This window comes from Stenella coeruleoalba, assembly GCF_951394435.1.
Source record: "Stenella coeruleoalba genome assembly, chromosome: 14".
Lineage (NCBI taxonomy): Eukaryota > Metazoa > Chordata > Mammalia > Artiodactyla > Delphinidae > Stenella > Stenella coeruleoalba.
The window spans coordinates 58,175,767-58,203,240 of NC_137160.1; the positions used below are offsets into that span (position 1 = coordinate 58,175,767).

The window sequence follows — 27,474 nt, forward strand, 5'->3', positions numbered from 1 at the left end:
CCGAATACATACTCTCCAGGTAGGGCCGCATAGCACTCACCAGCCATGTTGCAGGAACCTGCTATTTCTGGTGGTCGGGATTCCATTTCATTTGAACCAGTTAAGGCATCATTTATAGACATTAACACTGACACACACGTTAATTGTATGTAATGACCAGGAGGCGTCTTACCAGGCACTGGTTACACTGCTGTCCGGTCACGTGTGGTTTGCAGTCACAGAGTCCAGTCTCAGGATGGCAGGCAGCAGAAAGGGAGCCTTGGCCATGGCATTCACAGGCTAACACACACAGAAGGCATATTTGTGCCCATTTCTGGGTACGGCTGTTATAAAATCCCTTAATCCCCAAAGGAGAAATTTTAACATTCATGTTTCAAATCATGAAACAAAATTATTGCTTTGCAGTAACTTGAAAATTTTAGTATTTTTCTGAAAAGTAAGCCAAAATAAGGTTGGTGAAAGGAACCATCAGAGAAAAAAAATTACTTGAAGCTGTTAAGATAGTAATTGGCAAACGAACTTAACCAATTTCATGAATTCTTTGAAATTTTTAAAATGAGCCACCAATGTACATCAACCAATCTTCATTAAAAAACATGCAAAGAAGATTTCAAAATCAATTTAGCCACTTGCTCATTCCAATCATACATATTTAATATTTTAAAGCTCAGTTATAACGACCTAGATAACTAATACCGTACATCATAACTTAATGAACTATTTCCGTGTTCTGAGTCATGACTCCTTTGAGGTTCTTACCTTCTGGCCAGATGCTTCTGTTTTATCTACAGCCAGAATATTGATGTTTAAAGCCACAAAGTCGCCCCCCCCTTCTCAAAGTGATTCAATTTAACGGGTCCAAGAACCGTTTACTTCGTACCACAGCTGTCAATATGTGCTTCATTTAAAATTTGTAATATGTTCACTGACAAGATATCCCAGGACGTGTGCCATTTATGAATGCCTGGGCTCGGAAAATGCACACTCTCCGTCCTATGGCATAACCACGTTAAGAAAAACGTCACGAATTATCTCAAGCCCTAGCACACTTTGTGTGGCAGCCTTTGTGGGGCAGAGCAGGGGTGGGCACTGGAAATTAGAAGGCTGATGGCCAGAGGAAAGGAGGTGGGATTCTGCTTCCTTGGTTGACTATGGCCATGTCACTGGGCCTCTCTCCCCTAGTTTTTCCCTTGTGTGCATGGATCGATGTTCACAGCTCTTGTAGGAGGCTGGTCAAGTGTCATGAGCACCACACAGTGCTGCCCATTCTTGTAGTTTAACTTTTATTTTCTGTTTTTCTGATACTTTGACTTCTGGAGCCTTGCTGACCCTGGAGAGACAGCCACGCCCAGGGCTAGTCAATTTCCAGAGACTGTAAACAGCTCACCTGCTGGAATGCCTTTCATATGCAAACCATCCAATCCAGAGCCCGCACCCCACGCCTTCCTCACTGGCTCTCAGGTTCCTTTGGGCCCTGACATTCCATTGTCCACCAGTCCTAGTCACCCCAGGGCCTGGCATCAGACAAGAGGCACAGTCCCTAGGCCCCCCGACCGGCTGAAATGATTCAGACTAGCCAGTCCCAGACCTGCTTACCCTGCCGGCCCTTGTCTTCCTGCAGATAAACGCTCCTGTCCACACTTCCCCTCGTGACCAGCCCAGGTGTAGCCACCCCCATGCTGTGGGGTGTCCCCTGCGCCCCCGACTCCCCCCTGATCTGGCCTCCAGAGTAACAAACTGCCTTTGTGATGGCGGTCCTCTCCTCATCTGCTGGCCTTGCTGTACCGAAATAATAACAAAGCCTGTATTTAAAACCGTCCTCAGCCTCCCACCACTCTTAACTGTCTCCCAGGGAAAACATCACACACTCACACACATTCACTCACACCCTGCCATCCCCCCCCCCCCACCGCAAACCCTTAACTCTAAGTTTCCACCCCCGGCTCTCCCTCCCGTCTCCCTCCCTCCCTCCCTTCCCCTTCACACCACCCAATCTTCCAGCCCAATTCTTGGCCCCTGGGCTGCTACAACTGCTCCTCCTAAAATGTCCAGGGCTCCCGGGTGCAGATCCAGCGAGCAGATCCTGCCTCCGTCCTGATGCATCTTTCGGTGGGACAGGCCATGCACCCCTCTCTCCCTTTTGAACCTCTCTCTTACCAAGGTTTGGGGACCCCTTCCAAACGCTTTGGTTTCCTTCCTTTTTCTCTTGTATTTCCCTCTGATCCTCCCTTTCTGTGCCTTACTCAAACCCCACCCTTCCTCTGGGGAATATTCCAAGTTCACTTCGAGTATGATCATCACCAAATATTGATGATAATAACAAATCACATTTATCACACACCCGTCAGCTCGTGTCTCCATGTTACAGTCAATATATGAAATGAATGAATGAACCTTCATAGCAAACATACGAGGGAAGTACTGTAATTTTCTCTATTTTTGGGTGAGAAGTCTAACACTTAGAAAGGTGATGTAGCTAGCCAGATATCACACTGTTATTTGCAGTTATCCCTCTATAACAACAATTATAATAGCAATTATTAATAAAAATTGTTCATGTTATAAATAATACTAATTTAAAATATCTGGCAATTACCTTCTGCCAGGTTCTTTACAGGTATTTTAATTCTCAGAAGAACCCCACAATATAAAAATTATACCTACTTAAATTATTTCGCACAAGGTTTCTTTAATATTAGCGCCCAGGAGGCTTCCCACCAACCTTTTCTCCCTCCACACCACTCTCTGCCCTGGACAACTGTGTCCACAGCCACTACTACATCTATCACACCAAAGCTGATGTCAGTAATACTGAACACTGGCATTTTTACCAGGTTCACCTAATAAAATACGGTATTATGTTATCGTGTGGAGGCTTCTGAGAAGTTCGTAAGAAGGACCCTTATTATAGACCTGGAAGGATTTCTAGTGAAACATTCAGAAACAGTTGTAGGAATTCATCTCGTCAAAGCTAGGAATGGGGGGGAAAAGGAGATAGGAAAAGAATAAAAAGTGTAAATGCTCAGAAACTAGAGAAAGCCAGGCGGGGTCAGCCCATAACCAGTCCAGCTCCCTGGGCCAACAACGAGGACCTAGACCCAAATCCCACCTGTTCTGACCCCCCCACTCCCCCGCACTCTCCACTCATCCCTGAGACCTTCTATTTTATATTTTCCCTTTTATCCCCATGGCAAAATGCTGACGCAGTTTGTCAGCGTGGATGCACATAAAGGAAAACAAGATGGAAAACTTTTAAATATGTTTGAACAACGTGGGTGTCTGAATCCATTTCTTCAACATTGAATTTTATGTAATCTAAATACAGATCAAATATTTCTGATGAAAACTTAGCATCCTAATCGAGATGGGCTATAAAACACACACTGAATTTTGAAGACAGTATTAAAAAGAAAGAAAACAGTTATTAATACTTTGAAAACTTGATTACATGATAAAATAATACTTCTATATATTGAGTTAAATAAAATGTATTATTAAAATGTATTTCACCTGTTTCTACTTTTTAAAAGGTGGTTACTAGAAAAATTTAAATTACATGTGTGACTTACATTTCTGTTGGACAGCACTGTACAGAAAAATAATAAAAATGACTGCTCTTATTACCAGCAATTGTAATAGCTACCATTTACTGTCTAGAACTTTATTATTATTTTTTTTTTTGCGGTATGCGGGCCTCTCACTGTTGTGGCCTCTCCCGTTGCGGAGCACAGGCTCCGGATGCGCAGGCTCAGCGGCCATGGCTCACGGGCCCAGCCGCTCCGCGGCATGTAGGATCTTCCCGGACCGGGGCACAAACCCGTGTCCCCTGCATCGGCAGGCGGACTCTCAACCACTGCGCCACCAGGGAAGCCCCTGTCTAGAACTTTAAATTTGTCATCCCATTGACTTTTCAGAAAGGCTTTAGTGTATACATATAATTATGTCCATTTTATGTATGAAGAAATAGTTGCTAGGAGAGGTTAATAAAATTTGCCTAATGTCACAGGGCTGGTTGGTGACCAATCCTGGACTCTAAACTAGTCAGACTCCAAAGCCCTGAATCCACACACGTGCCTCTCTCCTACACCATCGTGTGTAGCTCCCAAATAGACTTGGGATTTTCAAGTCTGATTAAATAAATTTCCAACTCCAATCACAGTATTTGGCATAGTGCCTGGGAAGTAACAGACACTTAATAAATGACAAATGAACTAAGAAATTAATCATCAAGGTTTGCAGTAAGGATGAAAAGAAATGCCATGAGAATTGTGAAAGCATTCCATAAACTTTGAAGCTTTATACAATTACCGGTTATCATAATTATCTACCTATGATAACCAGTCAAGGTGCTGAAGATCGGGTTCATAGGCCCAGAGCAACAGAAGCTTGTCAATCTCTTGACATGATCCTAGGAAAACATCTTTTCTGGATCTCTTGCTCCCTCTTGTGTCTCCATGTTGTAACAGCACAGTAGGACCAGCATTTATAGGAAATTATCAAAATAATTTATAATTGTCACTTTTACTCTTTCATTCCTTTTTCAAGAACTGTGTGAAAAAATCTGAGAGCTGTTATCAGCCCTAAGGCTATAAGTCTGTCATTCTAGGAGTCTGAAAATCTGCTTTTCTAAGTAACTGGTTTTACATGGTCTGTAATTTCAAGGGTCTGAGCAGAGAGCCCTGCCGAGCGACGTGCGGATTGGTGACTCAGGCGCAGACCACTGAGACGCACCAGTTTTGGGGGCTAGGGTCTCCCCATTTCCCATTCCACGTCCTGAAATCCCATCTGCCTCACGAAGCCCGTAGCATCTCCCTGACAAACGGGACAGGCTTCCTTTGCCTCCCTGGTCACTGGGAGCAGTGCCAACACTGTGAAGGACCACTTTCTCCTGAAATGGAAGGGCGCGTGCTTTCTAGGCCACCTGACCTTCATTTGGAGTAACTGATCAAGCTAACCCAGCACAGACCGGATCAACTGACCTCCTGGGCCGAGCGCTTTCTGATGCACGTAAGTAAATGGATGGAGACTTCACAGAATGATAAGTAATGGACCCGACCGCCAGGTCACACACTCACCGCGGCAGTTTTTCGCAGTCACGGCATCCCCATAGAACCCGTAGGCACACCTCTCACAGTGGGGGCCGTCAGTGTTCCCAAGGCATCTCAGGCATTCTCCGGTGACGGAATCACAGCTCCTGGCCTCCAAGGGGTCCACATTGCCACTGCAGTTACAAGGGACACAGGAATCTCCGGGCACTGTTGGGTTTCCAAAGTAACCGTCTGCACATCTATATAGAAGATTGAGAGAGGGATGCAAACAAGTGCGATTACTGTAGACATTACCCCACCATCCAGGGACTCTCTGAGTAGTTAATCAACCACACTGACTCTTTACCGAAGATTTACCGTGAGAGGAATGCTGCTCGAGTTCAGGCATTCACAGATTCCCGTCACTCATTGTGTGGCAGGGGGAGGGCGTCCAAAAGGAGCCACACATCCCGGGGACATGCTCCGGCCCCAGACAATTCGACCCGCATCCCACCACTCAGCGATGTCACCTCCCACGGAGTCCAGCCAGACTTGGCACCGGGACGTACACGTGGGACAGATAACCCTGGCTTCCAGGCGCCAGAAGACAACTATTACATCAAACCACCCCTTGCTTATGGAATCACCCAGAGTAATGGGACATTCAAACGTATGAACAGAAGTACTGACTCCTGGCAGTTTCCTATTGATACTGATGAAAACTGAGATTAGCTCAAAGAGATCAAAAAGTCCCCAGGGACTTCCAACATTAATTTTTTAATCGATCGACTGGTTTTTCTCTGTGATCCGATGGAATAATAATGACATACCAAAGGCTCTAAAGCCACACTTAACCACACATTTAAGAATAAACACATAGAATTTATAGTAAAAAAATGTTTGGAAACCGGTCGAGCGAAGCAGAGTACCTCTCGCACCAATCCCCCGCGTATCCTGGGGCACACTGGTCACAGAACACTTCATCTCCATCGTCGAGGTGGCAGGTGGGGCTGAAACTGACAAAGCAGTAGAAATGAATGCAGTTCTCCAGTGGATGGTGCAGAATTCCTAAATATTAAAATGCTTAGTTTCTACCACTCCTGTCCTTACAAACTTTCACCGCGTGCTCACTCCTTAGCCCAGAACCCTAGGCCCCAGGCCACGCAGCCCGCCCATGGGCACTGGACACTCCCTGCTCGACCCTCGGCCCGGACTGCGCTTCTCCCCATCTGCCCGGGTTCACCGGCTCACCCCCAAGGCCCAGCTCAGCGGTCCCCTCCTCCAGGAGGCCGGCTCTGATGCTCAGGCAGAGTTCCTGTCCTCGAGTTCCCGGGACTGGGCTGCCTGCCTTAGAGCTGCCCACACTGGCCAAGAGTGAGCCCGCTTACAGGACAGAGCCAAGGGGCTCCACACTTCAGTGAGTGTAACCAGCATCCCCCGAGGCCCCCATGCAGCCCGAGGTCCCTTCATACTCCATTCCTGGTCTTGGGAGGACCGCGAAGGGAGGCCTGGGGGCCATAGCGAGGTCCCCACGATTTCACCAGAGCAGCCCTGATTGCTGTTTTGTACACTGGAGTTCCAAATAAAACTCCCCATGGGAGAATCCTCTAGGCGTGGATGGGGGGAGAGTTCTAAAGGGTAAACAGTGAGAGAGACTTTCAGACCGCTGGCCTGGGGGCACACAAGCCCCAGCATGTTGGTCGAGGCCGTGACTGTAACCGTCCTCCGCCTCCCCTCGTGCTCTGTGCCCCGGGACCACCTGCAGCTCCGCAAACCGACCTGCCCCTCACGCTGCCAGACCGCGGCACCACTTCTTCCCGCCTAGCAGGCCCTTCTCCTCCACTGCCTTCAAACTCCCTCTCATCCTTCAAGTCTCAGATGGAGAGCTTCCACAGGCAATCGCCCCACACAGATTCCCTCTGCACAGTGGACCCACTTCCTCTGCCCTCGTGACCGCACTGTGGATTCCACGGCGTCGGCAGCCACAGAGGAACAGTTTGACACTCAGGACACCTACCATGATGCCCAGCATATACCAGGCGCTCAGTAAAGATTCGTTAAATTAAACTAAATGAATTCAGCCCATTCTCAATGAGCCTCGTATTTACGTATTTTGGTCATTCGCTCAAATACTCCTGAAGCCCAGGAACATATTTTATTCATCTCTGCATCTCCTCTGCCTCTTAGTACAGTGGTAGGCATACAACATATACGTGTGAAGGAACTGGCGGCCAACATTAGACCAAGGGCAAAAAAGACCATGCAAATGTCCTTGCCTTCACACAACTTGCCTTACGCAATTTAAAACATCAAAGTTTTTGTTTGTTTTTTTTAAGGAAGAGAGAATCTGTTCCTCCATCTCTAATCCCAATTAATTGCCCCAGGGCAAAATTAACACTCTCATCACACACAGGTCTTGCTCTGAAGGTATCAGTGCACGTCTGGATGGAGACCCAGGCCACGCGGGGCAGGACCGGCTGGTGGAGGAGCCCGGCTTACTTGTTGGAGGCCGTGGAGAGCGGGCAGGCACACGGCTGGCAGTCCCCAGGGGTTCCTCGGGAAGGCAGCCCGTAGAAGCCGGGCAGGCAGCGCTCGCAGCGGTCCCCGGTGGTGTTGTGCTGGCATGCCTAGGACACACGCATGGAAAGAAGACTCGGCTCAGGCCTCCTTAAAGGAATCTCAGGTTCACCTTCAAACAACCTGAAGTCCAAGTGAAGAAAAAAGGCAAAACGCTAAAGCAAGTCACCAAACTCTCTTATATGAGGAGGGGTTGCCTGTTTCCAGATCCGCTAATAAAAATTTTTATTTATGTAAACGGGAAGCATAAGACCTTTCATTTCCAACCGTGTCAGAGTAACTGGCAGCAGACTTGCCCTCTGTAGGGACGGAATACAATACATCAAAGAGCTGCTCTCAGACCCCAGACAGCGGAGGTGCAGGATGTGCAGGGAAGGGAGACAGCGGGATGGATCCTGCAACTGCATGTCTTTCCCCCTGGAGACAGTCCAGGAAATCCTGAATTTATACTACGGCATGGAGAACATCGGAAATGGTAAATACATGAATAAGTACGAAAGATTTCTTTTCCTCATTTAAAACACCTCTTTAGAGAGTGAAATTACCCTGCGTCAGGTGTAGGAGGTGTGCGGGAGACGGGCCCCCGGGCGGCTCCTCTCCTGCCCGTTCCTTCCAGGCCCCTCTTCTCCCCTGGCTTGGTCTCCCTATTGCCCCCACCTGGTGCTGATGCCACCCAGAGCTCTCCCCTACAACCTCTGCCCTCCCCTGCCCGTACTCCCAGCCCCAGCCCCAACTGTGGGCCCTCTCCTCTCACTTCCTCTCCCTTGGGGTCTTCCATGTCCTTTTATACCCCTTCTCTTAAAGCCACTCATTTTACACACATTTACTGGACATTTTTCATCTGACTATTCAAATAATATTTCCAGTTGTTAACTACATACTTTTCTATCATTCCTGAGGTTGATAAAAGTTTTCACATCTGTTCCATTTAATTGTGTTGCATCCTCTATATCACGGTTTCACCAGTTTTATTTAGGGTCATCCCAGACCAGAGCTTCCAAATTTGAATGTGTATACAGATCATGTGGGTTAAATGTTGACTCTGATGCTGCAGGTCTGCGATTTTGAGTTTCTAAAAAAGCTTCCAGATGACGCCCATGCGCTTTTCTTTTTTTCTTTTCATCCCTCATATGACCTTGGTTTTGATCATTAACCCAAATCTACGCAAAATGCAACCGGCCTTGGTAAAGAGCTACATGGTTGTGCTAAAAGAATTATGCAAAATAATTAGTTTCGTTAAAATCTATTTGATTAAGCTCAACTGCAAATGTCTCTGATTTGCTTTCTTTCCTCAAAGGGCCAGACTGGGTCTTCTTTCTCTTTGGGAAAACTACAATGTAGTTCTGTTGAAAAACCTGCTGAAGGTCTGTTTCAATGCTTTCTCAGGCAGGCGCCAACACCCCTTTAAGTGATGATCCCTGTTGGTGGATCTGGAACGTGAAGGGATAGGAATGCTCATCTCCTTGGGGAGCGAGCACATCTTCTCTTGATTGGAAAAGGAAAACCAGGAGGGCCCAAGACATGCACAACTGCATTTTATGCCCCTGTCTTTCCAAAGAAAAGAAATTGATTCCTCCTTGGAGTAAGAGCAGAGAGAGCTCAGAGAAAATAGTGAGGACACAGGTAAACTGTGGACTCTGGGTGGCTGTGATGTGTCAGCGTGGGGTCACTAATTGTAACAAATGCACGACTCTGGGGCGGGGGGGATGTTGATAATGGAGGCGTATGAGCATGGGTGCCCACAGGGGGTAGATCGGAAATCTCTATACCTTCTTCTCAATTTCACTGTAAACCTAAAACTACTCTAAAAATAGTCTTTAAAAAAAGACAAGAATAGGAGCACTAAGAACAACTGGAAACTTCTCTCTAATAAAATGTATATAAGGAGTCAACCCCTAGAATCTAGATAACTATATACAAGGCCAGGGGCTAGTTACAGCTATGCTAAAGGAAGAATTAAAGGTTTCTTTTTAAAATAGAATTTAAAAAGCAAAGCAGATTAAACAGATAAGCGATCTTACAAGTTTTTATATTTCCCTGTATTCCAATCTAAATTTTATTACTTTTCTCCTTTAATTACTTAAAAAAGGAAAAAAAATAATTTTACAGCAGAAAAACCTGGCAGAGACTCCCTTATCCGAGTGACCCAGGCTAATTAACATCCCCCAGAAGCAGCCAGTGGCATCACGGACCCTGACAGCACACACTGGGAGGGCACATCACCTCAAGGTCCTCTCACCAAAAATGGATAACCTCAACCTCACCACGAGAAAGTGGACCAGCTCCAGCGGAGGGACAGTCCACAGAAGGTCCGAAGATCTCAAACGTGCCCTAGTCCTGAAAACCAGGAACTGTCACAGCCTGAAGGAGGCAAAGCCTCCTCATACTAAATGCAGTATGGGACGGTAGGTTTGATGCTGGAAAGGAAAAGGATGAAACCTGAATGGAATCTGACATTTAGTTGATGGGACTATGCCATGTTAATTTCTGAGTTTTGATAACCATACAGATTGTGTAAGATGAGCATCCGGGGAAACAGGGCGATGCTCACACGGGAACCCTCTATCCTATTTTTCTAACCTTTCTGTAAATCTAAAATTATTCCTTAAAAAATTTTACACTATAAAAATTATTATCTTCTATACTTAGAGCTTTAAGGCTATTTAGCATCTTCACTTTCATAGGAGAATATATTTTTGGAAATATATATTAACAGAAGCACGTGCAAATCTTCCAGCCTGCCTGTCACTAAAGCCATAGGTGGTACAATCACGACCTGCTGACCACCCCCAAGTGCTGGCAGAGGCCTCCAAACCCAAATGGCAGGGGGAGAGAGGTTTTAAAAAAGCAGCGACCAGGACTTCCCTGGTGGTGCAGTGGTTAAGAATCTGCCTGCCAATGCAGGGTACACGGGTTCGATCCCTGGTCCAGGAAGATCCTACGTGCCGCAGAGCAACTAAGTCCGTGAGCCACAACTACTGAGCCCACACGTCACAACTACTGAAGCCCAAGCACGTAGAGTCCGTGCTCTGCAATAAGAGAAGCCACCACAATGAGAGGCCCATGCACCGCAACTAAGAGTAGCCACCGCTCGCCGCAACTAGAGAAAGCCCGTGCACAGCAACAAAGACCCAACGCAGCCAAATAAATAAATTAAAAAAAAAAAAAAAAAAGGCAGCAACCTCCCTTCCTTGTGGGAAGTTACACCTGAGGAACTTATTCTGGAGGGACCGAGTAGGCGTGCAAACATCATTCCACGCCATCCTACAGAGGCTTCACTTACAGAACAAAGACACTGACAAAGAACAAAACAAAACAAAAGCTGTACTTGCAGAGAAAAAGAAAAATTAGGCTCTAGAGAGAAAAAGCAATCAGCGGCATCATGCCGATATCTTTCCCATGGGTCTGATCGTTAATTTTCCTAACCCTGTGACTCAATCAAGCTCTTTTGGAAAAAGCATGATCCTTTCCCTGTGCACTGAATAGGGTTCAGCTGATTACCATATGCATTCACTCCATCTCTGAGCAGTGAATCCACTAGAACCCAGGAGTGTGGCCTGGCTCCCAGGCATAAGAGCCTAAAAGAATTCCTGACTGAAGTTAAAAAACAAGTCTTGCCCTGTATCTGCCCCAAAGTTCATTCTCAAGATTAACTACATATTTGCTAAGCCCTATTTCAACTCCAACTGCATGAAAGAGGTACTTGTTTGCAGAGTTTATCTGAACTAACATCTATGAAGCATTATATATTATACAAAAGAGTGAGATTATTAGAAATTTTTTTTATTCCTCTTACGATATACTATGTAACATAATGTTAAAATCTACTAGCACTTGCGTTTAAAAGATCTGATGATCCTTTTTATTTAATCAGTGGTCGTTTTCTCCCTTTATATTGCTTTTTAATCTTGCAAAGTAAATCATTACTTATTGTTCTAATAAAAAACCTGCAATGAAATCATACATCTTTTTTCTGCTATCACCAAAGCAACTTTTCTTCACAAAAAAAAGAAGGAAAAAAGCAGGAAACATTTTATGACTTAAACTTAAACCTGCAGATTTCCTCTAGGGTCCACAAGGGCAGGGATATTCCCTGTGGAGGAAGCTTCCTTTTTAATCACTTCTGTACAGTGAGGGCTTCAGGGTGGGAGGAGGGCGTGCACTCAAGGTCTCAGCCAGACTCACAAAGCAAACGCCATGAACGTCACACTCAGCTGCATGGCCGTGGCATTCACAGGGCTGACAGATTCCTCCAAAGAGTATTCCATCCACGCGGTAATAGCCAGGGAGACAGGACTGCAAAAGAAGGACGGGTGACTGTCCAGGTTAAGGCAAATTTACAAAAAACGCAAATCATCTTCTTCCCAGTACGTTAGAATCATAAACCGCTCAATTTTCCATGAATGGAAACTTATTTTTTTTGCCCAAACGTGCCATAAAATGCACCCATATTAAGCATACAATTCAATGGGTTTTTTTTAGTAAGTTTACTGAGTTGTGCAACCATCACCATAATCCAGTTCCTTATATATTTTAAAGGTAGAAACATGCACACAAAAATGTAATGGCTATACAATGAGTCAGCGTACATCATAGCAGTTTTCCACTGCAATATTCTTAGAAATCATGTAACAGCCTTTTAATCAAGGCTGTTTCAATCAAGGGGATTTATTTCTCTCAACACTTTTTCTTTTGCTTAAAATTTAGTAAATGTTGCCATCAAAGTGTTAAATGCAGGTCTGCGTCAAACGGCATCAGTTTAAGAGAGCAAACGTTGCAGGTGAGCTTCCCTCTGGCTATGCGCTGGACAGGCAACATGGGCGTTCAGGGGCAGGGAGCCACCTCGGACACTGTACTTCATGTCGCCCTTGTGACAACCCTGAGAAATCGGCTCTCTATCTGATAGACTCGGAATCCGGAACACGGCGCGTTAGCTACGGTCCATGGCACCCGTGCAGTGATTCCACACCAGGTGTGCACACCTCCAAGATCCATGTCCACGGGCTGCCCGGGGCCACAGCAGACAAGAAACACATCCAGAGTGCAGACCAGGGAGTAATTAATTTGGAGGTTGGCACACTCCCTTGGGGGCATGGGAGGAGGGAGTGTGGATGTGCCTTTTATTGTCCTAAGAATTCTTAAAGAGCATTTCATTATAGTAATAATATATAATGCCTTCATTCACACTGACCTTGGGAAAGTCCCCTGCCACCTCCCCCACGACCCCGCTCCGCAGCCAGGCTCCCCCGGGGACAGCGGACTTGTCTACAGACAGGCACTGAGCAGGCAGCTGGCTGGGGGTCCGTGTTGCGGCTACAGGGCTCCCCCAAATTCCATTCCCAACCAGTAGCTGCCTGATTCTTTAAGTCAGCTTCTGAGTAACAGCTGGATAAAAGAATGAGTTCTTCTGCTTAACACAAACTCTTGCAAAGGCGTCTTGACCTGCCTGTGTGATGCTTGAGCCATCAACCCAAGCACACCAGCACTTCTGGGAACAAAGCCCCCCGCGCACTTGTTCTCTAGCAGCAGCTGCTTCCTGCTGTCCCCTCCCAGTCCAGCTGGCTGGGCTCCCACTTCCATGGTTGTCCCTGCTCTACCTGTCGCTCCCCTAAGCCCACATCCACATACTATGAGGTGGTCTGAGGGTCATTTATCCATTAAGCACTAGGCCCGCAGGGATTAGGACTTATGGACATTTGCTGGTCCTAAAAATAAATGAGATGTAAAAATAAGTTCATTGGTCCCAACCCTGTGGCCAAAAAAAATCTTGCAAAATATTTAAAATAGAAATAAAAATATTTAATTAAATATGTACACCACGAAGCTTTAGGCCAACTTTATTACCTACAAACCTAATATTATAGGTTAAATGTTCTCACTTTGTAAAAATGCTTGCTAAGAAATCACAGCCAATGACAAATGTTCACAATCACAGTCATGGGCTCATGAGGCGCAGGACCTCATGGCAATTAGCAGGGATGAAGTTCAATGACCACTTCCTAGCTGTGTGACCTTGGTCAAGTTACTTAACCTCTCTGTGTCTCCGTTTCCTAATCTACGGAACAGAAAGTATATGAAGGGCCTACCTCATAGGATTGTTGTAAGGATTAAATGAGGTAACATATGGAAGGGGCTCAGAATAGTGCCAAATGCATAGAAAGTTCTCAGTAAGAGAGAGTTACTATCAATATGTATGTCCAAATAATTTCAAAAAATATTTCAAAATTTTTAAGCGACAGATTACTTTCATCCATGACTGCAAGTATGGTTTCATATACTGCATATGTGAGGTAGAGCCCACCTCAGTAACATAGCCTGGGGCCATCAAAGGTCTCCAAAAAGGCCTGGCTTGTCTGAAGCTTTCCAGGGTCGCATGTTGGTAATTGGTAAATGTTCAAATACAAGCAAATTCAATCCTCCTTAGAAATGCAAAATATGGCATGGGTGTCTCAACTTTCCTGTTGACTAAGCAGGACAGTGACCCTTACTTAGAGTATTCCCAGATGCCCCAGAGGAATTAGATTTCCTTAAACAATGTATTTCCAATGTTCCAATAACCTCCAAAAGTCTGATGTTTAGAAACACTGGGTTTCCAAAGTTAAAATTCAAACACGCATTACGACATCACCTTCAATATGCTTTTCCCCCAACCCCGCAGGAAGGAGAAAAGGAAGAAGACGGGAAGGAGGAGGAGTGTTACCTCACAAGAGATGCCCGCATAGCCTTGGGGGCACTCGCAATGCTCCACCTCTGTGGCCAGGGACAGGTCTATAACGTTAGGGCTGGCTGTGTCCAGAGAGACAGAATCCAACCTGCAAACAAACAGGCAGGGCCGTTACAGGACTTACACACTCGCACACGGCATCTAACACCTCAAAGAAGACGAATTCCTAAGAAAGATTTAATTCAAACAAAATGGTGATGTGATTTTTGTAAGTAAGTAAAGATTTTCACAACAGGACACTTTCTGGGAGCTGTTCATTAGTCCCTGGAAATGCCTTGGACATTTGGTACAAGACAAGCTGCTGTCCATACACAGCCGTGGGAAGGCTCTGAGAAGCCCGTTCCGAAGAGTGAACTCCAGAATGAACCCATGCAGCTGAACTCTCTCTAGAGCAGAGAGATTGTCCTGAATGTGCAGTTCTGTTTGCTTTAGCTGCATCCAACATGTATGCTTAGCCTGGCATTGCCAGAAACTGACCTTCTCAGAGTAACAAAACGACTAAGGATGGACTCATGAGCTTAAATAGTTTGTGAAAACCTAAGACCATTAACATCAGGAGGGTGAAAACCAGATGCAACACAGTTAACAACTGTCACCTCATTGGGCATTTCTCAAAAATCCACCCTGAAAGTTTCTGATCCCAATGCCAAGTCTATCTCCTACTAGATACATTTGTCATGGACAACAACTGTTATGCCTTTGATAAAATTATAGTGATAAAAAATAATTCCAAGACAGTTCTGTTAGCTGTGTCCTTAAAATAATCAAGTAAAGTATATTCAGCTTAAAATTGTATGATAATAAAGACAAGATCACCTACGTTTTCCCTCCTTTTCAGTACACACCTGTAAAGAGCCATCTTTGCAGAATTGTAGTCGGCTCTGATCAAGAGATGTGTCACGTTGGCAAGCACAGTCATCAGCTGGTCGCGATCTACCTCCCTCCTGCTATGAAAATCTCGGAAGTGCTCAGGCACGAGTCTAACCACGTTCAAGTGCTCTTCATAGGGCTGCAATAACAGGCCCTCTGCCTGGGTCCTTAAAGTGAGCCCATTCCCCTAACATTTAAAAACAAGAGGAAATATATTCATAATTCAATTTCATGATCAAACACTAAAAGCAGATTTTGTATTCAGCCACGTGGCTTTTCAGTTGTGTGCAGGTTTTTGGCAAACGTGTAATGATGTCCATAGCCCTTGGTCCAGAACGACCAGAGAAAACGTATCACTATCTTCCTCTCAGAGGGATTCGGATAAGTCTAAAGACTGTGCCTGTGCTGGGATCTCAGAAAAGAGACAAAGTCATGCACTAGCCCACAGTTTCCCTCAAAGCAACCAATCTGACACCTCTAATCTTTTTTTTAATTGAAGCATAGTTGATTTACAGTGTTTCAGGGGTACAGCAAAGGCCAAGGCCTTGTTGGGTCTTTTTGTGAGGGGAGTGTGGATACAGGAACAGGGACAGAGGTGGAGGACAAAAATGACAATGCATCTCCAGTCCCCACACAGCCAGGCACTGCTGCCTAGTCATTCACATGGGGAGGACGCTACAGGAGGGGAGGAGGGACCCAAAGGGCCTAAAAGGAAGTCCCAACATCGAGGAAAAACTCCTCTCCCTCTAAATTGTGAATAGACAGATCAGCTACAGGAGCAAGCGAAGAGCTACAGGTGCTGCCCTGAGGCAATTCTGGAAATTCCCAGTCTCAGCGGAGTCCAGACGGGCAAAGCACCGCTGAATGGCCACCTGGCCCTGAGCTCCTGCCACTACGGCCTCGCTTAGCCACCTTCAGTCATAAAACTGCTGCCCCACGAAGCCCTCGGCTCTAGCGAACTGATGCGAAAGCAATTACCTTAATGATGACGTCGGCGTGAGACATGGGGTCACCGTCCGCCATCTCCACTGGGACCTCGTAAGACACCGTGTACTTCAGGAATCCACCAAACGCTGTCAGCTGGAATGTTTAAGTGACAATGAGCACGGAGGGGAAGGATCATAGCCCTTGGCAAGGGGACACGGTCACTAGGATCCACCTGGCAACAACTAGGCTGCGAGGTGTCCCAGAGGCCACAATATGTAAGGATTTCACATTAAAAGCAGTGGAAAGGAAGCACGTTATACGAATGTTCTGTTTAACTGATACCATGAAATGTAGGATACTGTCTAAATGCACAGAAAAAAATGTACTCCTCCTTAGAGATCCCGAGGTAAATTACTCTGAACTTGTGCTAGTCCCACGATAGACCTTTATTTCACTTAAGGACTTTAGGGGGCAGGGAGTGTGATCCAGGACTACAACCTCAACACTGGGGCTCACCGCCCTGCTTATAGGACGGCAACAGCAACACGTGTGATCAGCTAAAGGAAGGACTAAGGATTTCCTTCCTGATCAGACATCCTTTAATGTAAAAGAGAGATTTTCTTTCTGCCAGCTATGGTACAACGTTCAGAATCCAATCTTTGCACCATAAAATTGGAGAGGTGCTCCCCAGACATGAAAACAAAACTATTGAATTTTGGTGATAAGATCCCATTCTAAATAGAAAATGTCTTCTAAGATTATAATTTGATGGGAAAAGTAATCATTTTCAAAAATAAACACTACTGGGCTTCCCTGGTGGCGCAGTGGTTGAGAGTCCGCCTGCCGATGCAGGGGACACGGGTTCGTGCCCTGGTCCAGGAAGATCCCACATGCCGCGGAGCGGCTGGGCCCGTGAGCCATGGCCGCTGAGCCTGCGCGTCCGGAGCCTGTGCTCCGCAACAGGAGAGGCCACAAGAGTGAGAGGCCCGTGTACCGAAAAAATAAAAATAAACACTACTTAAATATACACAAAACAGCTATAAAATTAAAATATAACCAACAAATTAACTGGAAATGTACCATGGTACGAGACCTACACTACATATACCATGACTTCAAACAAACCAAAGGCCTGGATAAGGTGAGCAGGGAGCTGTAGGTATTGAGAGAGATTCCATTGGATATATTTTCAGATCGATCAGAGTCTGGAGGGAAGCTGCCTAATTGGTGAGGAGGGACAGGACCATGTCATTGAAGGGAGAGGTTAAATCGTAGCCACCAACTTCCCACTTTGTGGAATCACCTTTGAGCGTTTTCTTACAGTGGAAAGTATTCTACCTGTTCTTAAACACGCACTTCACGTGAGCAACAAGCATAATAAAGAAGAAGGGGGCAGTGCAAGGGTTCCTGCACACCTTTCCCAGGGGTGTTCTACACGCCAGGTAAGACAGGTACATGGCTGGCTCCACAGGGCAGGGATGCGAGGGACCTTCACAAAGGCCCAGGTGACCCAGGAACCCAGAGCAAAACAGAAGGTCTGTCGGGGAGGGGACAAGATTTCATACAACAGACCACCTTCGACGGGGCCAAGAAAGACATAGGTTCATATTTTAAAGATGCAGTAAAGTCTAACAAGGATAAAAAGACCGTGTGAGTCAGGTGTCAGTAAACGCTGTGTGATATTCTGCTAAACTCAAAAGAGACCAACGACAGTACTTGAAAAGCCAACACAAGGTCTTCCTTAATGTGCTCTGAGATCTCTGCCCCAGACACCGGCCCTGGAAGTACCTTGTTTCCCAGGTAGGCCTCCGGGGCCGACCAGTAATACTGGGAGGTCAGCCTCTGCACCACCGCCGAGCTGTTGATGCTGATCTGGTGACGCCCGCCCAGCATGTCCTGCTGGGACCGGAGCTGGCTGGAACTGACCAAGTCGGTGACCAGCCAGCCGGACATATCTTTCACCTTAAAAAAGATCCAAGAATTTTAGAACATGAAATTGAAGTCACCTTAGGTTTCACCCAGCCCAGTGTTAGTATCTTCACCGTGAAGGGACAGACCCAGAAAGCACGGCGAGGACGGAGCTAACACACGGTGGCCCTTGCACTCGTCAAAGGACCCGGAAAACCTGAGAACGAGTCACACGTCCCCCAAACCCAGGTCAATTAGAAGCAAATAATGAGCAAAACCATAAAGGCCACGGGTATATAACTTAGATTAAAAAACAGCAAAGAACTCAATAAACGCATTGAACACAGTGTCTCTGGCTAACTCTGACTTCGTTGTTGCCCCCTGCTTCTTAGCCAAATGCCAAAAACCGTATAAAACGACCTCCAGATCCTATCCTCCCAATTTGTCATCTACATAGAGATGACAGGAGATCACCCACAGGAACGCACCCCATTCTCAAGTACTGATCCGAATCCCTCCTCCCCATACGCTGGTGAGGAGGGAGGAGGGAGGGGAGGAGGGAGGGTCAGGGACTAGCCCTAACCTCCAGCCCATCATCCTGTCCTCCCTAGAACCCACTCAGCACTCACCCAGAACTCGTTCCCCCAGAATTCTCGATTCCCCAAACAAAGGGAGTACCCTGCCTCTCCTCATAAACTGTGCCACCTGCTGCGTTCCCACCTCGCCTGCTTCTTCGAGCTAGAAAATTCTGCATGTCCCCAGGTCCTGCTATGCTTCCCGGCCTGAGACCGGGGTGGGGCTGGTGGGGTAAGATCTGACCCCACAACTCCATGCATTTCCCCACAGAAGAAATTTACACACGATGCATTCTGCAATGCCGCAGCATCCTATTGCTTCCATAGGAAAATGTATGAGGGAACAAACACATGATCTAGGAATTTTAGTGACACTTTGGTAAGTGGGCAGCCTTTGATCCACGCCGACGTCGGTCCAAAGGATGAGAGTGGTGTTACAGAAAAGACAGCCTCATCGCTTTCTGACACAGTTCCTGGCTCTCAAAGGATTCCCTCACCTGACTGATTGGCCAGGAGAGGCTGTCACAAACGTCAGAGACACCAAAGCAGAAGCATTCCGAGCAGCCCTGGGGGTTCCTTTCCTCCAAGTTATAGAATCCTGGTTTGCATCGATCACAATGTTTCCCCTCAACATTCTCCTGCAAATTGGAGTAAAAAATTAGCTTTTGAAACCAATAGGTAGGCAGACTACAATGACATTAACATGACATTAGCAAGAAAGATGTCTGGCGATCCAGAGACACAGGTAAACAAAAAGACACTCAAAGTCAATGCGAAGCCTCATGATGTCACGATTTCCAGATAGTCTGAAATACGTATCATTTGATTTTGTAGTCAAGACTGAGGCTAGGGATCTTAGAGCTTGGTCCTTATATTTAAATGGCTTTTTCGTGTTGCTTTGTTTTAAATCTTCTATGTCTGCAGATCTTTCAAGCATTTTAAAATCTGAAGAGGACTATGTAATTGTCTTGTTAATAAATGCTCAAGATAATTTTCCATCATATGTAACGTACCTAAGACTCTGCTTACATGGGAAGGAACACAAGACACAGCTGGAAGTCCGCTGAATTACGGGGAGATGGTTATTAGTGTCAGATAGCCAGAAAACGCCTCCCTGGTACCAGATTCATGCATTTCTTATCATTGTTCAATTCCTTTTTAAGAGAAGTCCAAAAGAATCTATCTGCCTTTAATTAATGTTCTTAGAAATGTAGTGTTTACTTGGTTCTCCTCTAAACATAAAGCTTAAAAAGGATGTCACAGAAGAAGCATTAGGCCAAGGCCTAAGAAAAGCAGTATTTGGTTTCAACCAGGAAGTCACAGAAATACTTCTGGAGTATCTGGCCATCACCCAGAAGGCACCAAAAAAGAAAATCAGGTGCCCATCTAAGTCCAAGGATATATTCTCTGGCCAGTTCACTGTGACATAATGTCATGCTTCTCAGGAAGGCTCAGGGGAAGGGAGAGTTCCACTTTCACCTCGATGCTTTGCTTAGGACCTGATCATTTGAGCCAATGAAATGCATCCCATTTTCAGGACATCTCAAAGGAAACTCTGGGGCAGCTTTAACCTCCACACATACCTTACAGAGACAAGCCTCAGAGCAGGGTTCCTCATTCACGCTGCCGGCTGGGTTACAGTCACAGGGCACACACGCAGGGTAACCCTTATAACCAAACTGGCAGCGATCACATTTTTCTCCTGCGTAACCTTCCTTGCATGGACACTGACCCGGCCACTTCCCTGCGAAGAAAAATGGCAAAATGACCCAACAGGAAGGTAAAAGAGGTTTAAAGCAGGGGTTGGCCAACTATTTTTAAAAAGGGCCAGCGAGTAAATATTTTAGGCTTTCTGGCCAGAGACTCTGTTGCAACTATTCAACTTTGCCCGTATTGCTTGAAAGCAGCCACAGATGATACATAAATAGATGGGTATAGCTTTATTTATAAAAAACAGTGGTGCCAGATATGGCCCATAGACCATAGTTTGACAACTCCTGGTTTAAAGAAAGAACAAGACAGATGGAAAGCACAGAGGCTGGTGGGAATGTAAAATGGTGCAGAAGCTTTGCAAAAACATTTAGTACTTCTTCAAAATGCTAAGCATAGTGTGACCATAAGATCCAGCAATACCATACCTAAGTATTTAGCCAAGAAAAATGGAAACATACATCCTCCCAAAAACTTGTACATAAATGTTTGTAGCAGCATTATTCACAATAGACAAAAAGTCAAAACCACCCAAATATTCATCAACCGATGAGTGGATAAGTTAAACATGCATGCAATGGAGTATTATTCAGCAATCAAAAGCACTGAAGTACTGACACGTGCTACATGGATGAACCCTGAAAACATTATGCTCCGTGAAAGAAGCCAGTCACTAAAGACCACATAGTGTATGGTTATTTATACGAAATGGCCAGAATAAGCAAATCTCTAGAGAAAAATTACATCCGTGGCTGCCTAGAGCTTGGAGCTGGGGCAAAGGGATGGAGGAAAACAGGCAACAACTGCCAGTGGGGAAGGGGTTTCTTTATGGGGAGATGAAAATGTACCAATATTGGATTGTGATGACGGCTGCACCCATGAATATGCCGAAACACAATGAATTGTACACTTTAAATGGGTGTACTGTACGGTAGTCAATCATATCACAAAATCAAGCTTTTTTTTTTTTTTTAAAGCACATAAGCCAGTGGTGGAGGGCAATAAGCACTGTCTTTGCTTCTAATGCCAGGTTTGAAAGTTGTGTACTCTTGGCCAAGGTTCTTAAGTACCCTGAGCTACAGTTTCCTTGCCTATAAATTGGGTAAAATAATTTTTATTGGCCATGATTTAAAGTCGAAATGAGGGCTTCCGTGGTGGCGCAGTGGTTGAGAGTCCGCCTGCCGATGCAGGGGACACGGGTTCGTGCCCTGGTCCGGGAAGATCCCACATGCCGCGGAGCGTCTGGGCCCGTGAGCCATGGCCGCTGAGCCTGCGCGTCCGGAGCCTGTGCTTCGCAACGGGAGAGGCCACAATAGTGAGAGGCCCGCGTACCCCCCCCCCCAAAAAAAGTTGAAATGATATATATTTGAAAATGAACCCAATCAAGGGTGATTGTCATCAGCCCCAGCATCTCATCACGCGTTGCAGGTAAGAATCAACTCCCTCCTGTAATTTACCCTCCCCCTTGTCAGCAGGGCCCACAGACAGCACATCCCTCCCTGCTGAGCAATATCCATCCTCACTGCTAGTGATGGAGCACTGGAGGGGGTCACAGGGGTCTCTGGACAGATGCCACCTCCTCAGGAGACTCTGGTATTTGCAAGTCCATTTGCCAGTTTTTGAAATGGAAAGAACACTGACATTTACAAAGTTAACTGGGGGATCCGATTGCTTTGTGGGAGGATGTATGCTAAAGGCTCTGCATATCTTCTGAGCGCTAAGTAGAGTGATTGCTATTTACTGTTTCACGTATGACTTGAAACCGAGCCTTATTTCCTCTTTCGTCAAAAGCTAATTAACCTCTCAAATGTCATTTCATTGTCCCAACATTGCCATTTCCACCCTCTACCTCCCTCCCATCACGATTCCTAATTTTGCTTTATGGCCAGGGCACTGATTCCTACCTGGCTTTATATTATTTATGTACTTGTTCGTTTATTGTCTGCTTGTGAGCAGGGACCTTGGTCATCTTGTTCGAGGACTGCCTGACACGTAGTAGGTGCTTAGTAAATATTTGGTGAGTGAAAGAATCAATAGAGAATCACACCACTAAATTATTACACAATGGTAACAGTCTCACTAGGTACAAATCTTACACACATACACACGCACACACAATCAATTACAAGCACAAAAATGAATCAAGTACTCACCTCTGTGTAAGTCAGAATGAAGGTCATTCTTAATACAGACAGAACTGAGGGACCCCAGAGGGTCACAGTCACAGGGATGACAAGGGTTGTCATCATAAGGTGACACCTGAAAGGCAGAGGTTGCCCTAGATTATCTTGCTAGAAATAACAGCAATATTAGTATTAACATTGAGAATAATACCAATGACAAGGTATTGACTTTTTATCCAAGATGTGACTATCACAATGATTCTGTGTACCCAGAGAGTGTAGGTCAAGCCAGAAAAAAAAGTGCAAACATCTTTCTGACAGTGACAGCAGCTGGCGTCATTAGCAAAGTGTCATCCTTCTTCATTATCACTGCTACCCGTCCCCTCACTCTGCCATCTCTTGGAGACATGTAGAAGCCTCTCCTATGACTTAGCCACCATGGGATTCCCGTGACAGCTACATATGGTGTCAACTGAGGAGTGACCACTTCCTACTGGCAAGATACAGCTGCTTTAGTTATTGGCTGACTCTCCACAGGGACACTTACTATCACAAAACTCTGAGATGATGTAGCCAGTAGACCCACAATTCAAGTTAAGTAACAATGGTGAACATCCTACCCTGAGCAAGAAAACAGGATGGATAGAGCAGGAAACTGATACCTAAAGAACACTACCAGCATATTGTAAGAATACAGATGAAATGTTGCAAAAGGAAATGTCTTCAATACTGAGACTGATGCGTGGCGGCCTGAATGTCTTTTCTACCGCAAAGCTGGGCAACAGTTGAGGCGCTCTTACCCTGTGTGGTCTGTAATATCCATCCACACAGGTTTCACAGTTGATGCCCATGGTTTTCTGCAGGCAATCAATACAAACCCCTCCTCCTCTGAATTGTCCGGCAGTATTCAGACTTCTCTTCTGATTCGCCACATTTTCATCATAGTAACAGTCTTTGGCTTTATTGTGGCAATTGCATTCTAGGAGAATATTTTAACATCTCAATTAATACAGATACCGTGTCCTAGATAAAGAAAAGCCTTCCCTCCTTTAGTAAATTTTGATGACTATAAATTAAATTAAAATTATAGAAGAAGTCATTTTAGTAGCAATCTTTCAGAGGCATTGGGGAGTAGCTACCTGAATTATACGTATGCATATCCACTTGATTCATCAACCTGTCTTCTGGGATCATATCTTGCAGAAGCACTTGCTCACTTGTCAATGACAAAGGTGAATTACTGCACCATTGCTTGTGTTAACAAAGGACTTGTAACAAGCAAAATACCACGGGTAGGTAGCTGTTTTGATTATGTTACATCCATATAATGGAGTTCAGTGCAACTGCTTTTAAAACAGCATTTCATAGTGTTAATATGGAGATATTTTATTTAAGATATATTGTTAAATATAAAAGTAATGCATAGAACGGCACGCATAGCACATCAGGTTCTGTGTACGAACAGCGTGATGTGTTGGAATATACTAACTTATGCTTTACTTGTATAAACATTTCAGGAAGAACCTACCAGGAAATAATAAAAAGTAGGAAGGATGGAGACAGAAATATATAAATATACTTTTATATACTGTAGATATTGGAACCTTGTGAATATATTGCCTATTTAAAATTTAAATCCAAATTTATAAAGAATAAATTAACATGTGCGAAGCGGAATCTTAGAGAAATAGCAAATTGATAATCAATGCATTCGGGTCTCAATCCTTTAAATTTTATTAAGGTAGTCTGCCTCTTTGTGAACTACTTGAATAACTAAGAAAACCAGTTATTTACTACTTACAGATGTTAAGTCACCATAAACTGAAGCATATGAAGGGGGAAAACTTCACATCCTTGCAATTCTCAGTGAACTTACCTTCACACGTGTTACCAGAGGAAACAGTGCCGGGCCTCCAGGGCTGCTGACGGTACCCAGGACAACACCGATTGCAGCTATCACCACACGTGTTATGTTCACACTGACACTGGAATTTCTAGGCAGTAAGGAATATAAAATTGCATCTGAAAATTTACCTGTATGTTTTTCTTAATTTTATTTAGGAAGAACCCATCACAGTCAAATACACAGCAAGAGTTTACAATCAAGCAGACTGGCATTTAATTTTTAGAGAAAAAAAATAAACATATGACCTGGTTACAAACAGAAGTGAGAAGGAATAAAGCAAAACTAACATATGGCTTAACAAAAAAAAACTTTTCAAAAGAGACACATTGACCTGAAAGGTTTGGAAGCTCCTACTAGTAACTTTCTTGATACTCATCTCTGTTTTTTCAGCAATAATAAAAGTTCTAGGCTTCCCTGGTGGTGCAGTGGTTAAGAATCTGCCTGCCAATGCAGGGGACACAGGTTCGATCCCTGGTCCAGGAAGATCTCACATGCCACGGAGGAACTAAGCCCGTGCACCACACCTACTGAGCCTGTGCTCTAGAGCCCGTGAGCCACAACTACTGAGACGGCAAGCCACAACAACTGAGCCCAGGTACCCCAACTACTGAAGCCCGCGCGCCGAGAGCCTGTGCTTCGCAACAAGAGAAGCCACCGCAATGAGAAGCCCACGCATCGTAAGGAAGAGTAGCCCCTGCTTGCCGCAACTAGAGAAAGCCCATGTGCAGCAACAAAGACCCAACGCAGCCAAAAATAAATAAACAAAAATTAAAAAAAAAAAAATCCGAGTCAGGAGTTAAATTATTACGAAGATTGGGTAAAAATAAGTAGCTTCGTGTAAGTTTTAAAAGAAGAAAAGAGGATGCCTTCTTCTTCACTTAATACTACGTTAAAAGAGGGAAACTTTATTTTACCTTGATTTAGCACCACAAAAAAAGAAAGAGGGCGAAGTCAGAAAGAGGGGAATCCTCCTTTTAAAAAGTATAGGAGACGAGGGAAAGATGGCGGAGAGACGAGGGGAAGATGGCGGAGAGACGAGGGGAAGATGGAGGAGAGACGAGGGGAAAATGGCGGAAGAGTAAGACGCGGAGATCACCTTCCTCCCCACAGATACACCAGAAATACATCTACACCTGGAACAACTCCTACAGAACACCTACTGAACGCTGGCAGAAGACCTCAGACCTCCCAAAAGGCAAGAAACCCCCCCACATACCTGGGTAGGGCAAAAGAAAAAACCGAGACAAAAGAATAGGGACGGGACCTGCACCAGTGGGAGGGAGCTGTGAAGGAGGAAAAGTTTCCACACACTAGGAAGCCCCTTGGCGGGCGGAGACTGCGGGTGGCGGAGGGGGAAGCTTCGGAGCCGCGGAGAAGACTGCAGCAACAGGGATGCGGAGGGCAAAGCGGAGAGATTCCCGCACAGAGGATCGGTTCCGACCGGCACTCACCAGCACGAGAAGCTTGTCTGCTCACCCGCCGGGGCGGGCGGGGGCTGGGAGCTGAGGCTCGGGCTTCGGTAGGAGCGCCGGGAGAGGACTGGGGTTGGCGGCGTGAACACAGCCTGCAGGGGGTTAGTGCACCACGGCTAGCCGGGAGGGAGTCCGGGAAAAGTCTGGACCTGCCGAAGAGGCAAGAGACTTTTTCTTCCCTCTTTGTTTCCTGGTGCGCGAGGAGAGGGGATTAAGAACGCTACTTAAAGGAGCTCCAGAGGCTGCGCGAGCCGCGGCTAAAAGCGCGGACCCCAGAGACGGGCCTGAGACGCTAAGGCTGCTGCTGCCGCCACCAAGAAGCCTGTGTGTGAGCACAGGTCACTATCCACACCTCCTTTCCGGGGAGCCTGTGCAGGCCCCCACTGCCAGGTTCCCAGGATCCAGGGACAACTTCCTCGGGAGAACGCACGGCGCCTCAGGCTGCTGCAACGTCACGCCCTCCTCTGCCGCAACGTCACGCCGTCCGCTGCCGCAACGTCACGCCGTCCTCTGCCGCAACTTCACGCCCTCTTCTGCCGCAACGTCATGCCGTCCTCTGCCGCAGCAGGCCCGCCCCGCACTCCGCGCCCCTCCCTCCTCCCGGCCTGAGTGAGCCAGAGCCCCCAATCAGCGGCTCATTTAACCCCGTCCTGTCTGAGCGGAAAAACAGACGCCCTCCAGCAACCTACATGCAGAGGCGGGGCCAAATCCAAAGCTGAGCCCCTGGGAGCTGTGAGAACAAAGAAGAGAAAGGGAAATCTCTCCCAGCAGCTTCAGAAGCAGCGGATTAAATAAAGCTCCACAATCAACTTGATGTACCCTGCATCTGTGGAATAAATGAATAGACTAACGCATCATCCCAAATTGAGGAGGTGGACTTTGAGAGCAAGATTTATGATTTTTTCCCCTTTTCCTCTTTTTGTGAGTGTGTATGTGTATGCTTCTGTGTGAGATTTTGTCTGTATAGCTTTGCTTCCACCATTTGTCCTAAGGTTCTATCCATCCGTTTTTGTTTTTCTTTACATTTTTTCTTAATAATTATATTTTAATTTAATAACTTTATATTTTACTTTATCTTCTTTCTTTCTTTTTTTCCTTCCTTCCTTCCTCCCACTGTCCCTCCCTCCCTCCCTCCTTTCTTTCTTTCTTTCCTTCTTTTCTTCTTTCTTTTTCTTCCTTCCTTCCTTCCTTCCTTCCCTCCTTTCTTTCTTTCTTTATTGCTACTTCCACTAATTCGTTCTCTCTACTTTTTCTCCCTTTTATTCTGAGCCGTGTGGATGAAAGGCTCTTGGTGGTGCAGCCAGGAGTCAGTGCTGTGCCTCTGAGGTGGGAGAACCAACTTCAGTACACTGGTCAGCAAGAGAGCTCCCAGCTCCACATAATGCCAAATGGTGAAAATCTCCCAGAGATCTCCATCTCAACACCAGCACCCAGCTTCACTCAACGACCAGCAAGCTACAGTGCTGGACACCCTATGCCAAACAACTAGCAAAACAGGAACACAACCCCACCCATTAGCAGAGAGGCTGCCTAAAATCATAATAAGTCCACAGACACCCCAAAACACACCACCAGACGTGAACCTGCCCACCAGAGAGACAAGATCCAGCCTCATCCACCAGAACACAGGCACTAGTCCCCTCCACCAGGAAGCC

At 45.9% G+C, this 27,474-nt stretch overlaps 1 protein-coding gene across 3 annotated transcripts in view; it reads right to left on the minus strand.

The window, feature by feature from the left end:
- LAMA1 (laminin subunit alpha 1) overlaps positions 1–27,474 on the minus strand; it is a 159,979-nt gene that overhangs the window by 68,326 nt on the left and 64,179 nt on the right. For all 3 annotated transcript variants that reach the window (XR_013831327.1, XM_079942780.1, XM_079942781.1), the window contains exons 7-20: positions 24,318–24,435; positions 23,242–23,420; positions 22,472–22,577; positions 20,192–20,352; positions 19,106–19,246; positions 17,914–18,087; positions 16,177–16,278; positions 15,174–15,385; positions 14,305–14,416; positions 11,790–11,900; positions 7,527–7,654; positions 5,957–6,043; positions 5,076–5,287; positions 173–279 (exon numbers count right to left, since the gene is read on the minus strand). Coding sequence is in view for 2 of the 3 variants with exons in the window: in XM_079942780.1 (XP_079798906.1) it covers positions 173–279; positions 5,076–5,287; positions 5,957–6,043; positions 7,527–7,654; positions 11,790–11,900; positions 14,305–14,416; positions 15,174–15,385; positions 16,177–16,278; positions 17,914–18,087; positions 19,106–19,246; positions 20,192–20,352; positions 22,472–22,577; positions 23,242–23,420; positions 24,318–24,435 (1,950 nt within the window). In the remaining variant the exon portion in view is untranslated. The remainder of the gene's footprint in view (positions 1–172; positions 280–5,075; positions 5,288–5,956; positions 6,044–7,526; positions 7,655–11,789; positions 11,901–14,304; positions 14,417–15,173; positions 15,386–16,176; positions 16,279–17,913; positions 18,088–19,105; positions 19,247–20,191; positions 20,353–22,471; positions 22,578–23,241; positions 23,421–24,317; positions 24,436–27,474) is intronic.